Genomic DNA, 17,557 nt, shown 5'->3' with positions numbered 1-17,557 from the left:
TCTCCACCAAGGTTGTTGTGTCCCTTCACATAATTATGTTTCTGGGCAGCAGGAAGCACAGCAATTAGAACTGCATCATTGCTCAAGAAAGAAAGTTGAAATCATGCTGTAGTCCCCTTGATCAGGATGTTCGCATTTAATCATTTTGCCGTTACTTTTCTCCAGAGCAGCTTACAATATTAAGCTATCTGTAATTTTTTTACCCACTTATGCAATTGGGTAATTTTTACAGGAGCAATTTGGGCTAAGTACCTTTTTCACTGCAGTAGTAGGTAGAATTTGAACCTGAAACCTTCAGATCTGAAGGCAACAGCTGAAACTACTATGCTGTCAGCTTCACTGATGCAGTGACAACCTGCATTAATGGGTAAATCACTGTAAGTTATTTTGGAGAAAAGCATCAGCCAAATTTATAACTAACTGAATAGTTCCCCTGTGCACAGGAAACAGGCAACATTGAATATTACCGGCTCTTTATTTATTTCAGTTCCACACAGGAAACACATTGCTGTCTCACCACCTTGTGCTCACACAGGTGTGGATAACCACTTTTCCTCCATCTTTCTGGGTACAGATGAGATGGACAGTATTGTTGGAGAGCGCACTGAGCCACTTGCCCTGCGTGAAGCTGCCAGCATAGACTTCAATGACAAGAGTAGTCAAGAAGCTAAGAAGACTGAGAAAGAATTCAGTAAGACTATGGAATGAGTCCTCACTTCTTTCTTTCTTTCTCTTCTTGCTGTCTGATAGTTGATTTTAGGCTGCCTACTCATTTGGATTTATAATGACTTACATGTGTGTTTTTTGGTCAGTTAATGTTGCAACTATCCAGTTGACCTGTTAACATGATAATAGTTAGACAGTACAGATGCACATAAGGAGAAATATTAAATAATGACCAGTACATATTATCATTCTTTATATCACTCTTTCTTTATGTCGCTATGATGATGACATACCAATTTTTTAACATGGTGTTTAATATAAACCATACAGTACACACTGATACACACCAACATGCAGATGTAGTTATAAATAATTATTTTATGCACAATTATGCACTTTCCTTTTTTAAAAATTTTGTGTAATTATCAATAAAACATAGCTGCGTCACAATAACATAAAAGCAAAAACTGAAACATAAAACATTATACCCAGAAATTGCAAATATATAGCTGTACTATGTAATATAATGCAAGGACAAAAGATTACAGAGGTTATACTGTAGAGGTGTTTTTTTAAATCAATTAAAAAGTGTGATATAAATTCACTTTCATGGAAAATAGTATTATTTTCATTCAATTCTGAAACAAAAAATACTGTCACATCAGGTTACGTTCTTCATACGTTAAAGCCTTTATATATGGGCAGCATATCAACATTTGACTGAAGTTAGCAAGTTCAGCCAACCTCAGCTGGTCTTTTATGTAATATTTCAAATTTTTGTCAAAATAGCTCATAAATTCTCTGAGATTGAAGACTGTGGTCAAAGGAAATCACAATGTAAATATCTGCCATGCAATATGGTATTACTGACAACAAAATGGAGAGTGTGTCTAAACAAGCAAAACAGTGAAGCCAGTCAAAGGTGTCACCTGTCCGCTAAATATCCATGATGGGTGGGTTAGAACCCAACTGATCTAAAGAGAGTTAGACCATTTTGTTGTGTAGAACATTGTTTTACACAGAAAGTTAAATTCAGACCTTAGTAATTCAGGTCTTAGTTTAATTCTCTATACTCTGTAACTTAGTGACAGTCTTCATTCATTCATTCAAATTTGTTTGCCTTTGTACTTTAAAATTCAGGCCTTCCAGAAGTGCAGAACGTAAACCATAATGTGTTTTCATGGCTTGCAAGGCCAACTTGTTTAATGTTAATGCTGCATCTCAGACAATTAATGGGAACATTATATAAATACTGCTGTACCTCTGAACTAAGTTCCCTCTCACTTTACTTGGTTATTAAATTTATTTAATTGGTTCTTAAATTTGTTTTTTCTTTTACTATTGTGATAAAAAATGAACATTATGTATTTCTATTGTTACATTCAGACATGATCATTTTGATTTGTTATTATTTTAATTCTTGTTAAAATGTCCAGTTAGTCTGAAATGATGTTGTTAACCACAAAACCAGAGGTTTTGTACTCTCATTTTGCAAGCATTAAACAACTATATTATATGGCAATATGTTATCTTATTATACATTATTTTTGTGTCATTTTAGATTTAATAAAATCCAAAATAAATTCTACATGCAAATAAATTCACCTGCATAAACTCCAGATTTATTTTGTGAAGTTAATATAAATGTAGCTCCTGTCAGCAATAACTTTGGAAAATGGAAAATTTTAATGTTCTTAATAAATAGATAAAGCAGGTCAAGGTTGCAAAGATGACCGGAGTACACGACTGAGATTAATTTGAGTAGCGCCTTCTTGATTAAATAGCTTGTTGGCTTTGAGAGTGGTGATCATTCAGTCAAATCACATTGTTTCACTCTGTATAGATTTAAACACATCTAAGGGTTACTTCATAGCTAACAAAACTGTTTTGTGTGTAAAAAAGTTTGTAGAAAATCTCTTCAACTATTCATGGATGTGTTAATGGTAAAATGTTCTTACATTATATTGTTAATATTTTTTAATACTGTTTTTATTGAGCATGATTATTTGGGCACACAGCAGGGGCTGCAGTTGTATAAGTTACACTTAACCACAAAGGTTTTCAAAATTTTTATGTTTGGGCTTTGTTAGCATCTTATCAGCTCAGCCATGCCCTGTATCACATGGACCAAAAATTCATTGTTTTTTTCATATTGTAGTACCAATCCATGGAGTTACTTGAGACAGGTTCAGGAAACAAAGTTCTGGAAAAGTGCTCTTTATTGAACGGACACATCTTTTAATAGCAGTTTTGACAAACAGATAACAGACAGTACGAAACAGCCTTCCAAGACACCAGAAAATTCCCCTATGCCACTCTGAACCTCCCCACAATGATTAGAGGGTCACCCAGTGAACCCCCACAGAATCTCCCAGTGACAAACAGAGCATCAGTGATGTGACAACCAGTCAGAATTGAACACAGGACTATGTACAAGAGTAGGCACTAACACCACCTATTTACATTAGTTGATATCACCCCTAATCAGCACTGTTGCAATGTCATTCAGTACACAAATTTTAGACTAAAATGTCCTCCCTCCTAGATTTTTTGTTATATCTTAATAAACATGTTTTGCATTCCCTTTTGGTTGAGCAGGTGAAGAGTGTGATCTTTCGTGTATTATTAAAATAAATGAGCATAAAGTTAAAATATTGCCATTATGTGCAAGCAAACACACACACACACACACACACACACACACACACACTAGCTGAAACCACTTGCCCCAAGCAGGCTCATGGCAAACCAGAGCCTAACTTGGCAACACAGGGCATAAGGGACACACCCAGGATGGGACGCCAGTCCATTACAAGGCACCCCAAGCAGGACTTGAACCCCAGACCCACCAAAAAGCATGCCCCAGCCAAGCCCACTGTGCTACCACACCCCTATGTGCAACAGAATACTGTTTTTTACATTCATGTATTTATCAGATGCTTTTCTCCAAAGTCATGATAGTGCTGCTCGCTGTGCCACCCATACTGCCACATTTACATTTACATTCATTAATTTAGCAGATGCTTTAGTCCAAAGTGACGTACATCTCATAGAAACTACAGTGTGTGCATTACGTTAGCAGGAAGAGACATAGATGCAGACATGTGATTCTTAAGTGCAGTTAGTTTCTTCCTCTGTCAAATGACAGCCATGTGATCTATGTCCTGCTTTTGTATCGCTAGACAAAGAGGAAAGGGCAGTTTTATTAAGTGTCTGGTTAAGCCTTAATTGCTGTCAATGGTATCAGCACATTTAACTTAGTGATCTTCATACAATTGTCCTTCATTAACTTAACTGAGAATGGAAAATGCCCCCAGTTAAACATTTTTTCTAGTTTTGGGGTTTTGGGAATTGTCTATGTACTGTATAGACAAAAGACACATGTCAACATAATTTCATTTTAATGTTTAGTGCTCTTATAAGTGACACTGGGCCATTTCATGCAAAGGCCTTTCCTGCTTGCTGTACTCTTTGAGTTTCTAGTAAATGAGTCACATGGGGAGTAAATGAAGAACACTTGGCTCATTCTGGTCTATGTTTCATTGTTTTGTGTACATTTGTGAGCAGAATATTAGGGCTATAAAATGTATGGAGGTTTGACTAGAATGCAACATTCAATTCTGGAACTAGACCATGGGTCTGGATCCAGGAATTGGACTATAGGATCAAACTGTGGCACTAGACTGTGGGGCTGAACCTCAGAATTGGTCTATAGGATCAGAGTGAAGAACTAGACAATGGGATTAGACTGTAGAACTATAAGTCTAGGTCTAGAACCAGGAACTAGGCTAAAGGATTGCATTGTAAACTATACCATGGGTCTTGACCCAGGGGTTAGGCTGTGAGATTTTACTGCGCGGCCCAGGAATTGCGCTGCGGAATTTTGTCGGATTCAACTAGAGAGTTTTGTTTACCCTAGTTGTTCTGTGGTCAACCGCCTAGGATCTGGTGGAGCATCACGGCCACATGAAAGATTGGCTTACTATTTTAGCCTGCAAGAATATAATGATTTCAGAAAACTGCAGCCTGCCCTTGTACACACTGTAGTCCTGCTCTTTGTTCCTGTCACAGATAGGTTAATGTTTCACAGTTAAAGCAGAATACTGTATAGCTGATTAATTGAGAGAATTATTAAATTATACAGAACATTACATATAAAAGTCCAGTTTGTATTTAATGGACTAAAATTCTGGAATCTTAGAAAATTTAAAGAGATACCTTTATCTGGTCATTTTGAATAAACTGAGACATTGTTTTTAACAGACAGAATAAGGCATGATTTAGTTTGCTCTGCTTCCTCAATTTGGATTTGACATGGGTGGGGCATCATATTTGTATTAAGTATGACCATTATGAAAGATTTATCATGCTCTACAGCATTTACTAAATACGACTGGAGGACAATGCCTTAAACGGAACTGAGCTGCAGTCGTTAAGTGTTGTCATTTGATGCAAACACACACACACACACACGCTAAGAGGTTATATAAAGGTTGTTTGACTAAAATCTACTGGCACAAGTTTGAAAGCACAGAGCTTAAACCTGTTTTGTTTTTAGTAACTTTAAAATGTATACTAATGTTTCTACATGTTTTTGTGGAGTGTTATTACATTTGAAAGGCATTCAACAGTACATTTAATATTCATATTAACATTGTGATTGTTACATATTTTGTTTGACTTTTAACATACTTTTATGATTTTTATGTTTTGTGATGTTTTATTTTAATTTTTTTCCCTCTTTTTACCATGTATTACAAAATTTAAATATGAATCTGAAAATATAAATACTTAAAATCCATTTTAGATTTTATTTCAAAAAAGAAAAATAGATACATTTGAAACAAAGGGTTGTTGTTTTAGTTCATGATTATATTTATAGTATTTTCTCCAGTTTATTCTTTCAATTCATTTCTGTATTACTTTGAAGGCTACTACTTTAGAAAAAGATGATCAGTCTACAAAATTCTGTTAATTTTCAGGACTATATACAGCGCCTAAAGACCATCCAGAGGCAGAATCCGGAAAGGGTTTACCATTCCAAGAAAAAGAAAATGATGCCACACAAAACACAGCAACATCTGGCGAGAAAAAGACCATCAGCACTGGTCAGGTAAACAAGACCTTGGTGACTGAGCCCTGCTGGCAAAAGCATACCGACAGGTGCTTACAGTCTGGTTATAAAATATCCATTTTGACCATATTAGAACTGATTTCTTTTGTCAAAGACTATTTTGCTTTCGAGAAACAATGGCACTTGAAAGCAGTGGAAACATAACATAGCATTCACTTTTGTTCTTTGTCTTTTAAATATTGAGAACCTAAAAATGTACAATACCTGATTTTTTTTTGCCCAGGGTGAAAACACTTTTTTTTAAGCAAAAGTATTTTAAAATGAAATCACAAGGAATTAGTGTCTCAAGCAGATTACTGTTTTAAAAGTTCTTATCATTATGTCTTATCCTAGCCAGCCAGGCAGGTGTCACGGTTGCGCGTAGCGCGGACGGACTCAAGTGCAGAGTTCTCGGATCGACGTGCACGGAAGCCGAATCAGAATCCATAATCAGAGTCGAGGGGCAGGCGATCAGCAAACGGAGTACAAAGGGCTAGGCACAGAACGTGGTCAGGAAGAAACAGGCAAAGGGGTCGAAGTCGGAATGGGTTTCTTGGTAACACGGTTCGCAGGGAAACAAAGAAGCAAAACAAAGTTCCGCGTCTGGGCTTCCTCGGCTTCCCTCTTTATTGTCGTTCCAATCAGGGAACGGCAGGTGTCGCAGATGTGCCAGATGCGGAGAACGTGACACCAGGATGGTAGGAATAAATACTTGTAAAATTATAAAATTACTGTAAAACCAAGTGACATTTATTAGGTAGAAAAATGTATCTTGCAGATTTCTTCTTCACCTATGTTTTGAAATTTTGAGTATATGTCAGAATGTTAGGGGATGTCTATCACATCCCTGTGCTATAACTTTTGCAAAAATCTACCTAGTGAGAGGTGTCGACATGTTCGCATTGCTTACAAATTCTCTCAAAATTTGTCTTCCATATCCAGGCTTTACTTTTATTATTGCAACACTTTGTTGCATTCATTATTTTGTAATCCACCCCTTAAAATATGTTCTCAGCAAGATCTCGATATTAAATTGTTTTGATAATTAACTACAATGTATGGTACTTCTCTGGCTCTGAATAAAACCAGCTTTATGTAAAAAATGTAAATATAGTTCTTATTTAAAGTACATCCATTACTATAAACCTTTGTAGAGAATCTTTATATTCTATAAATCTTCATAGAATTTACTTCGGGGTTTTTTTAACCATTGAAATTTCACCAGACCTGCCAGTGCCCATATTGTAACTTCAGCAGCAAGGATCCAAACAGACTACAAATGCACATCTCGTCCCAGCATTCTTTGCAGCCAGTTGTCCACTGCCCGCTGTGCCAAGATGTTCTCAGCAACAAGATCCACCTCCATCTCCATTTGACACACCTCCATAGTGTGGCTTCTGACTGCGTAGAGAAACTACTGCTGACTGTATGTATCTAGTATTTTATAAATGTTGTGATCCTTAATGACCCTCAGTCTTTCTGAAATATGCAGCAAACTTGGGAGGACTTTGCCCTAATACACCTCTTTTAAATGATTTTCACTGCCAAGGGACTGTGTCATAAACAATCAAAGATTTTAATCTGCTTTCTTTAAAGCTAACATTACTTTTGAAAATAAATGTTCTGTTGGGGGCCAGACATGAACTGTAGGAGTTATTATAGGAGTAACTTTAGGAGTATTTATTTTAATTTTTAAATAGCATTGACAGCTGGCCCTTCAAAATTTCACATATAAATGATCTGTCAGGCTGTAAAGTAAAATTCATATTTATAATGTTTTGTTAATGTGTCTGTTAATGTGAAGAAATTTTTAAAAAGTGTTTGCTAACTATGTTTTGTGGATTTAAAATTCTGCACTCACTAAATATATGTTGTATTCATACATTTCCTAGGTGTTAGGAGGAGATGTTGCAATGCCCAATAAAATTAAGCCTGTAAGTGGTAAAGATAAACTCATGGAGACTTCATATATTAAATCAGATGGGTCTGGAAAATCTGGAAAAACTGGTAAGTTTTTCCTTTTTTTCATTTTAGAAAGTGATATTTTCAGGTAACTGAGGGGATTATAATGATGTGTGAATGTTATATCTCCATGCAGATGTTAAGAACATATTTCCCAGATGATTTTAAAAATGCTAGTAGTTGAATATCTTTCTCTGGTGATTCCTTTCTAGGGGACTGCATTAGTTATGAAAATAAAAACACCACACAAGACAATACAAAGTACAAAGAAAGCTTTCAGAAAGAGGAGGAGATGCTGTGGAAGGATAGCTTACGATCAGAAGAATGTGACAAGGCCAGCGCAAAAGGCCAAGCAAGCCCTGACCCCTTGACAAAGCCTTTGGGTCTACTGCAGAAACAACACTCGGTTCGCATCTCTGACCATCAGATGCCCAAGCACTGTTGCAACCTCTGTGGCCAAGTCTTCAATACTGTGCAGAAACTTCAGATCCATTCCCAATGCCACACTAACCAGACATGCAATCTTTGCCAGATCAGTTTCCCTTCACTCCCCATCCTTAGGAAGCACTTGGAGATTAGTCACACAGAGCTGTGTGAAGCAGACATCAGGCAGCTGTGTGGAAGCCCAGCCATTAATGGGGATGTGTACTCTGAAAGTAACACTAAGGCTTTTGACAAAACTCCAGCTCATCAGCATCGACTGGAAAAAGAGGATGGACAAGATCAGGAAGTGAAGGCCAGCCCCACAGAGAGTGGTGGTAGCTCTTTGCTAGAAGAAATGGGTTCTGAACCAAAGCAGGCTTTACTGCCCTTTAGGAAAGGACCAGATTTTTACATGGAGAAGTTTTTAGATCCTGCACGTCCATACAAGTGTTCTGTATGCAAAGAGTCATTTACCCAAAAGAATATTCTTCTGGTTCACTATAATTCAGTGTCACACTTGCACAAGCTAAAGAAAGTGCTGCATGAGGTCTTGATCCCAGTTCCACCAGAGGCCAACAGAAATATTGACAACAAACCATACAAGTGCAACATTTGTAATGTAGCTTATAGCCAAAGCTCAACTCTTGAGATTCACATGAGATCTGTACTTCACCAGACAAAAACAAGGACTGCCAGAAGAGAAAGCAACAGTAGAGCTGTGAATGGAAACAGTGTAACTGCACCAAGTTCCCATCATTGCTTGACTCCACCAAGCCCAGTCTCTGTTGGTCATGGAAGCATAGACTCAAGTTTACCAGTGTCTAATAACAATGAAATGAAGATAGAAGCCAAAGACGGAATCAGAAATAGGTCCATGGAGCAAGCTCCTGTCCAGCCCGCACATTCACCAGTACAGGTTCACATGCCAGTCCAGCATGAACTACAGCAACAAGCTGCATTCTTTCAGCATCAGCTTATCAACCCTGCCTTCTGGGCTCACTTTCCCATGACCCCTGAGGCATTACTGCAATTCCAGCAGTCCCAGTTCCTGTTCCCATTCTACATCCCCAACACTGAGTTCAGTTTTGGCCCTGAAGTGGCTCTGCATTCTGCTACATTAGGGATCCCAGGCAAAACGGGACCTTTGCAGCAGGATATCAAGCAGCAGTTGCAGCGACAGCTCCAGATGTCACAGCAGAAGCTCCAGCAACAAGAAACCCATACACAGCCCCAGCAACAGAAAACACAACAACCAACTTGCAAGCCAAAGGTCGACAATAATAAGTCAGTCTCCTCTGAAATTTTTCATTGTAAGAACACTGAAGAGAAGCTGGAAGCTAATGACAGAAAGCAGGACAGCCAGATCAACAATGACTTTGTAGTGGGCAGCAAAAACATCAAAAAACAGAAGCTGTCAGAGCCTCTCAATTCCCCACCACGCATTGTTTTAGGAGCCAATGGTAATGCAGCTAAGGCATTACTGGAGAACTTTGGCTTTGAGTTGGTGATCCAGTACAATGAAAACCGACAGAAAAACCAAAAAAAAAATCGAATTGGAAAGGAAGAGACACATAATAAATATGAATGTGGAATGTGTGGAAAACTCTTCTCCAACCTTCTCATCCTTAAGATTCACCAGGAGCATGTTCATGGACAATTATTTCCAAATGGAGAGTTGGAAAAATTTGCACAACAGTATAGAGAGGCTTATGATAAATTATATCCAATAGATTCACCATTACCAGAGGCTTCCTCACCACCTCCTTCCTTACCTTTCCAACCTTCTCAGCCACCATCACAGCCAGCCCTTATTGCTGTTAAAACGGTTCAGACCCCTCCAGCCCCTGGAGTCCAAGCTCCTCAGTCATTGCCGCCACCACCACCTCCTCCACCTCCTCCATCTGCTAATGCCCCATCTCAGCTGCCTTCCTTAGACCAGCATCTTTTCCCACCGCTGATGATGCCGCATCCTGGCTTGCCACCACAGCTTGCTCTCCAACTTCCCTCCTTAGATTCATTATCTCAGGCACAGCTCTCACAACTCTGCCAGCAACAGCTAGGAATGAATCCAGATTTTCTCAGGCAATCACAATTCAAGCGTCCGCGTACACGTATCACCGACAAACAGCTGAAAGTTCTTCGCACTTACTTTGATATCAGCAATTCGCCAAATGAAGAACAGATCCAGGAAATGGCAGAGAAATCCGGCCTCCAACAGAAAGTGATAAAACATTGGTTCAGGAACACCCTCTTCAAAGAGAGGCAGCGAAACAAAGACTCCCCTTACAACTTTAACATTCCTCCTGTCACTACTTTAGAGGACTTCAGACTAGAACCTCAGTTTAGCGCACTGGAGTATTATAAAACAGATGGCACAACGAATAAGAGATCCTCAAGGACTCACTTCACAGACTACCAGCTAAGGGTTCTGCAGGACTTTTTTGATACTAATGCTTACCCTAAAGATGATGAAATTGAACAGCTGTCTACTGCTCTCAATCTGCCAACTCGAGTTATCGTTGTCTGGTTCCAAAATGCTCGTCAGAAGGCTCGCAAAACTTATGAGAATCAGACAGATGCTAAAGACAGTGAAAAGGAGAAGACAAATGAGCGTTATATTAGGACCAGCAGTATGCAGTATCAGTGCAAAAAGTGCACTGTGATTTTCCTACATATTTTTGACCTCATCAGCCACCAGAAAAAGCAGTGTTACAAAGATGAAGATGATGATGGAAAAGACAATGGGAAAACTGAATTTATGGATACTGGGGGACAAAAAACACATAAGGTCTCAGGACTGGCTGATTCATTTAAAACACCCATCATAACAGCCACCAAGTCTGGGTCTAGCTCTCCAGTAATGCTTTCACCACAAAGTGGCATAGGAAAGATTTCACCCAAGCCTGACTTCATGAAAGAAAAGCCAAAGCAAGTTGACACAGTTTCTTCTCAGGGGTCAGCTTTTCTGCCAGAGACACGACCCTCCCAGACATCAACTTCTCAGTATCAACAGCAAGTCACTACACAGCATCAGGTGGGGAGGCCTCAGTCGCAACCTCGATCAAATGCAATTACATCTAGACCTTTGGCAATTTCCTCCCTCAAAAACAGTTTACCTCTTCAGATTTTCCAGTTCCAGTGTGACCAGTGTAACATTATATTGCCATCTGCGGAGCTGTGGCAGGAACATCATCACATGCATTTCCTGGCAACTCAAAACCAATTTTTCCACACACATTTCCTAGAAAGAGCTTCAGAGATGCCATATATGATATTTGACCCAAATAATCCCTTCATGAAAGGGCAGCTACTTTCTGGAACCTTTTCTCAGATGGCAGCACACAACAATTTAGCCCTCACTTCATTCTCTGGTTCCATTTCAAACACAGTGAAACGCAAGGGTGAGGAAAAAGAGGATAGTGAGAAAGACAGTGGAACCAGTTCTGAAGACCAACACAGAGACAAACGTCTCAGGACCACCATTACCCCAGAACAACTCGAAGTCCTCTATCAGAAGTATCTCCTTGATTCTAACCCCACTCGAAAAATGTTAGATCACATTGCTCTTGAAGTGGGCCTGAAGAAAAGAGTGGTGCAAGTCTGGTTTCAGAACACCCGTGCCAGAGAAAGAAAAGGACAGTTTCGAACCATTGGACCTCCACAGTCACATAAAAAATGTCCCTTTTGTAGAGCATTATTCAAGGTTAAGTCTGCTCTTGAAAGCCACATATGCTCTCAACATTGGCATGAAGCTAAACAGGCAGGTTTTAGCTTGCCACCAAGCCCTCTAGTGACACAAGAAGATGAAGCAGAGAGCCCAAACAAGTGTCATAACTTTGAATACCCACAACTGTCTATGAAGGCTGACACAAGTAAGTATGAACTTCCAATTACTTCTTTCACCCCAGTCAAACCACTTCAAACACAGCTAAAAGACTTCTTGAGTCCTTGCTTGGTTAAGTTTGAAAACAGCCATGACTGTGAAAAGCTTAGTATCAATTCTGCAGATGTCACCAGTGACCAAAACAAGACAGATTTTAATGAGACATCTTCTGTTAACACTGCTGTCAGTGATGTTACAACTGGAGATGAGACACACAATGATAATGAAAGTGTAAGTGGCAATGGAGTTGAAAAGCTGGCTGAAGGCAAAATTAACAGTTCCCAGTTTCCTGGTGCCTATGATGAACAGTTTTTATTTAAAAGGGTGAGCCCTTCCTTGAGTTTCTCAGGTAAAGAAAATGAGCAGCATTACACCATGCAGGATGAGCAAGATGACAATGCAGACCAGAGTGAAGCTTCAAGCTTAGCAGATCCAAGCTCACCCAGCCCTTTTTGGGGTGGCAATACCATCAAAACTGGAAAGACAGGTGGAGAGAAGCTTGGTAACAAGCGCTTCAGAACCCAGATGAGCAACCAGCAAGTAAAAGTTCTCAAAGCGTGCTTCAGTGACTACCGTACACCGACTATGCAGGAATGCGAGATGCTGGGCAATGAAATAGGACTTGCCAAACGGGTTGTGCAAGTCTGGTTCCAGAATGCCCGTGCAAAGGAAAAAAAATTGAAAATAAACATTGGCAAACCTTTTATGATCAGTCAGAACTCACCAAATGGACCAAGGCCAGAGTGCACATTGTGTGGCACAAAGTACTCTTCTAGGTTTCCCATTCGTGATCACATTTTCTCAAAGCAACACATTGCTAAAGTGCAAGAGACACTAGGGCAGCAGACTGATAAAGAAAAGGACTTTCTCACACCCACAACTGTCCGACAGCTAATGGTGCAGCAGGAACTAGACCGCTTGAAGAAGGCAACAGACATTCTTGGCATGGCAGCCCAGCAGCAAGGAGTGAGTGAAAAGAATGCTGTTCATGACCACAACAGTTTAACAGGCTGCCCAGGAATCTATGGACTCTCATCTGTACAACTGCCTGGGATGAATGGACCCTCTTCCCTCCCCATTTTTCCACCAAGTACACCTTGTGAGTTGACATAAACCCCAGTATTACCTACAACTTATGTGATAGATCTTTCTTGGGGACACTGTTGCAGCCAGTGTTGTTTTGCATATGTAGCAGGAAGGTGAAATAATTTTTTTTTGTAAATGTTTTTGATATGGGGTGGTGCGGTGGCGCAGTGGGTTGGACCACAGTCCTGTTCTCCAGTGGGTCTGGGGTTTGAGTCCCGCTTGGGGTGCCTTGCGACGGACTGGCGTCCCGTCCTGGGTGTGTCCCCTCCCCCTCCGGCCTTACGCCCTGTGTTGCCAGGTAGGCTCCGGTTCCCCGCAGCCCCGTATGGGACAAGCAGTTCTGAAAATGTGTGTGTGTGTGTGTGTTTTTGATATTTATTGGTTTATATTTCTACTTTTCCATCTTCTTTGCATGTTTGATGTTTTGTGTACGTGTAAGTTTTTTTTTATATTATTTTTTAAGGATGTGCAATTTCTGATATCTAAAAACAAAAGAATCGTGTGAATGACCCTTTCTGAGTTTACACACTTGCATGCTCATGTTTCACGGTGCAAGTGTTTCAGCTGTATTTGTGCTGCTCTCTTTCAGGTTTAACCTCCACTAGCACTGGCATACTTGGGTTTCCTTCTCCAGCCGCACCTTCTACTGCCAGGCCCCTCAGCAGTACTCTAACCAAGACAGTTTTGCAAATTACATCACATCCATCCCCTGTTAATCCCTCTTTGTTGACAAGTCACCTGACTGATGAAAAGTGCAAAGAATCAGAGATTGAAAAGAAGTGTGATACTTCCCAGATGGTCAAAGAGCAGCCCAAAATCAAAAAACAAATGAAGCCTTCACTTGGGCTTTTAGCTATGGGAAAAGGAGGAATTGAGGTGCCTGTCGACATAGCACAGCTGCAGGTACTTCAGAATGCTGTTGCCAGCGATGTTGGGTCCTTTTTAGGAGGGCAGTTTCTGCCTTACTTCCTCCCTGGGCTGGCATCATGTCTTTCAGGACAGCTTCCAAGTGCGATGCAAGGTGTATACTTGCCATCCCTGTTTGGAGTTGAAAGCCTTTTCCCTTATGGCTCAATTGTGCCACAAGCTATCCCAGGTCTCTCCCCCACGGCCATTCTGCAGTATCAGCAATCCTTCCAGGACTCCCTGCAGAGACAACAGCAAAAGCAACAGCAACAGAAGCAGAAGGAGCAAGAACAACAGGAGCAGAAGCCCCCTATGACTAAACCATTCGGCAAGCAGAAAGATACCTTCCAAGGATCACACAAAAAGGATGAAAGCTGTTCAATGGAAAGCACAAAAGAGGAGCCCCAGAGTCATACCCAAATCCAAGATGTTCTTGATGCTTTTATCATTCCATCTGTTATGCAAGAGTTCACGTGCAGGAAGTGTCAGTTCACATTTTCCGATGAGGAGTCGGTCAGGCGTCACCAAAAGTGTTTCTGTTATTTTGGTCAACCCTTTCCTGTGCTGCAAGATGCCATGCTACATGAAGTGGTGAGCAAGTACGATTGTCTGGCCTGCAGCGTATCACTTAGTGGGAATGAAGCGCTTAGTCAGCACCTGCAGCTGAGCTCACACAAGGAAAAAACAATCAAACAAGCAATGAGAAATGCCAAAGAGCATGCTAGATTATTACCTCACTCTGTCTGCTTCCCTAACCTTAACGCCACATCTACCTCGCATTCTGCAGCTCCTTCTAATAACACCTATCCACAACTTTCCCACTCAAAACCCTGGCCCAGTGTTCCTTTCCAGGCGCCCACCGGAAAAGTGGCTTCTGCCCTCTCCCCAACCATCTCATTGCCTTCAACTGTTACCTCAAGTCTGTGCAGCACCTCAGGGCATCAGACCTTGATAGCCACTGGAAGCTGTTCAGATGAGTCTGATGGTGAGCTAAGCCAGAAGTTGGGGGATTTTGACAGTTTGCTGAAAGTCAAGACTAAGCAAGCGTCTGTCCTTGATGATGGTTTCAGCAGTATACAAATGGACATGTTCACTGTGTAGGAGTGAAACAAGACCCCTTGTTTGAAAAGACTTTAACTACAGTTCCAAAGTTTCTCTATCCCAGAAAAAATACAGTACCAAATTATTGACTCAGGATTGTTGTTCCCATAATGATATGCTGGCAAAATATGGATTTTGTGGACTTCTGTTGTATGAACTTTTACTGTATATGAGGAAACGTATAGAGGAAGGAAAAAATCTTAAGTTCGTCTTGAACTCGATTCAAACCAAAACTCTCATGATAGCAAGTTGGACCTAAAATGGATAGGTTTCCAAATTCTAACGTGTGTCTTGTGGGACTGATGATCCAATTTTTTTTTCTTAGTTTTATTTAGTATATTTTTGTAGCTTTAAACTCTCAGGTTGGAACTTGACATTTCTCATGTTAAAAGCAGAAAGAATCCCGGGTAAATGGTGGCTTTACCAAAACATATCTAGCTTTATAATTACATGTGTATAGTGTAACAAGAAGTAATACAACTGTTACTGATCAATGCACATATGGCTTTACCACTGAGGGAATTTTTTGATGATGGTCATGTAAAATATATGCCCTGTGTTTGCCGATTTGTAGTGTCACAAGCTTACTGAACTCATTCTTCCTAGTGAAATATGCTAACAATGCTGTGCCAACACCCACTTTCTCCCTGTTCTGCTGACAATGCCCATTTCTAAAAAGATGATAATCCTAGTTTTGATAGGCTTTTATTCTGATATTGTGAATAAAACTGTCTTCATTTGTGAACTGCTATACTGTTACGGTTTGTGCTTGTGTTTGGACTACAGTGCACTTCAGCCTTTTTATCTCATGTGGGTTTTAATTTATTTTTATGTTTATCTACACTGTTCATTACTTCATAGAGATATTTATTTTATTTGTTTAATGCACAGCAACAGAGTCTTGATTTGTCCAAAGTTGAATTCCTAGTAATTCAAACATTCACTTAACATATGGACTCATCACTGAAAGTAAAATTGTATACTTGAAATTGTCAAAGTACAAGCTTAACAAAAATGTTTATAATGGTATAAATATTTACTTCTTGTAAGCAAAGAAGCTGCTTTAAAATGAGGACTATTTTTCTTATATGTTTTATCTTAATGTTTCCTATCCGCTTGCATACAGTGGAAAAGCAGTGGTACTTCCATCAGTGCAAATGACACTCCCTCTTGATATTGTGTTTGTTCTGATGTTCCATTTTCATTTTCTGTCTTGGTCCATGACATATACTCACGAAGTATGATCCTTTACCTACATTTTGCTGCTACTCTAACATTATTTTGCTTGACTTGTATTTTTCCACGTTTTGTTTGACATTTAACTGACACGTAAACTGCTTTGCTTGGCTGTTTTTCATTTTGTTTTGGAGCTTAAAAAATGTGAAAGCTGTCAAGGGTGTTAAGTTTTACAAACCACCTTTTCATTTTGTAAAGGCTGTGATTCATGTGATTCATTCCAGGGTAATGGGAGGCCATTTGTATGAAAAGTAAAAGGCTTGTGAACAATGGAAATTGAGCTGTTTTATACATATGTGTGGTTGACTGTGCATGGTACAAATGTATTAATTATGGGGAAAAAAACACAAATGTATTGCTTTTGATATTCCTATTATGAAATGAACAAGTAGCATGTAATGCAACTGTTTGACAGGATAAATCAAATCTTGCTTATAATGATAAAATCAGATAGTATTTTCATTTTTAATATTGTACAGGTTGTTTTGTTGAAGTTTAAGTGCTATTGTCACAGCAGTTTTTATTCTCCACATTTTTATCAAAACTTTTTAATGTGATTTGTATTTTTAATATTTTATCATTAATTTTGATTCAAATGACACTTTTTGATTGTGTTTCACAAGAGACCTCCTGGGTGCAATTCTGCCTCTTTAAAAGTAGGGGTCGCTGTCCTGATTCCAAAGGGTCTCAACTTATGTCATGCCTTTCTCTTGAATGGGGCTCAGCATTGAGAGACTGAGTTGTCCATTATGCAGTGTAGGTGTGTTGGCGTAAGACACACTGCTTCACACACAAAGGACTCTTCAGTCATGCAGAAGAACCAGCTGGATGGTCCAATAGTTACATGTATTTACAAAAAAAACACCCTTTTTAAGGTGTGGGTTAGTTTCAGACTAAAGTGGATAGCTTTGAGTTGTGGTATCAAAGAGGTTATCACAATCTAGTCATCCAACCAGACACCTCCTCTCTTTGCCTGAAATAACATGCATCCTGAGGTTTTATTAAAAACAGCCTTATGGCAACAATTTTAAACAAACTAAACCAAAAATCTTATCGATGTTTTCTATGTAGACTAGTCACATAAGTTTTTGTTACTTTAATGTTTGGAGTCTGTATTATAGTTATTACATGGTTTAAAAAAAAATCTTCATTTTGTCACAGACACATCATAGTTCAAATGA

The 17,557-nt window shown here is 39.4% G+C and overlaps 1 protein-coding gene across 7 annotated transcripts in view; it reads left to right on the top strand.

Annotated features, from left to right (window-relative positions):
- Positions 1 to 16,029, top strand: part of LOC108933732 (zinc finger homeobox protein 4-like) — an 83,281-nt gene extending 67,252 nt beyond the window's left edge. For 5 of the 7 annotated variants that reach the window (XM_018750982.1, XM_018750986.1, XM_018750984.1 and 2 more), the window contains 6 exons: positions 575 to 691; positions 5,649 to 5,779; positions 7,005 to 7,205; positions 7,672 to 7,786; positions 7,954 to 13,146; positions 13,723 to 16,029. In XM_018750982.1, the coding sequence (XP_018606498.1) occupies positions 575 to 691; positions 5,649 to 5,779; positions 7,005 to 7,205; positions 7,672 to 7,786; positions 7,954 to 13,146; positions 13,723 to 15,140 (7,175 nt within the window). In that variant the 3' untranslated portion in view covers positions 15,141 to 16,029. The remainder of the gene's footprint in view (positions 1 to 574; positions 692 to 5,648; positions 5,780 to 7,004; positions 7,206 to 7,671; positions 7,787 to 7,953; positions 13,147 to 13,722) is intronic. The other 2 variants (XM_018750985.1, XM_018750987.1) reach the window with 2 other exon arrangements.
- The last annotated feature ends 1,528 nt before the right edge of the window (positions 16,030 to 17,557 follow it).

The sequence above is a fragment of the Scleropages formosus genome, chromosome 16, assembly GCF_900964775.1.
Source record: "Scleropages formosus chromosome 16, fSclFor1.1, whole genome shotgun sequence".
Classification (NCBI taxonomy): Eukaryota; Metazoa; Chordata; class Actinopteri; order Osteoglossiformes; family Osteoglossidae; genus Scleropages; species Scleropages formosus.
The sequence above is the reverse complement of the archived record's forward strand: the minus strand, read 5'-3'. Positions and strand labels throughout refer to the sequence as shown.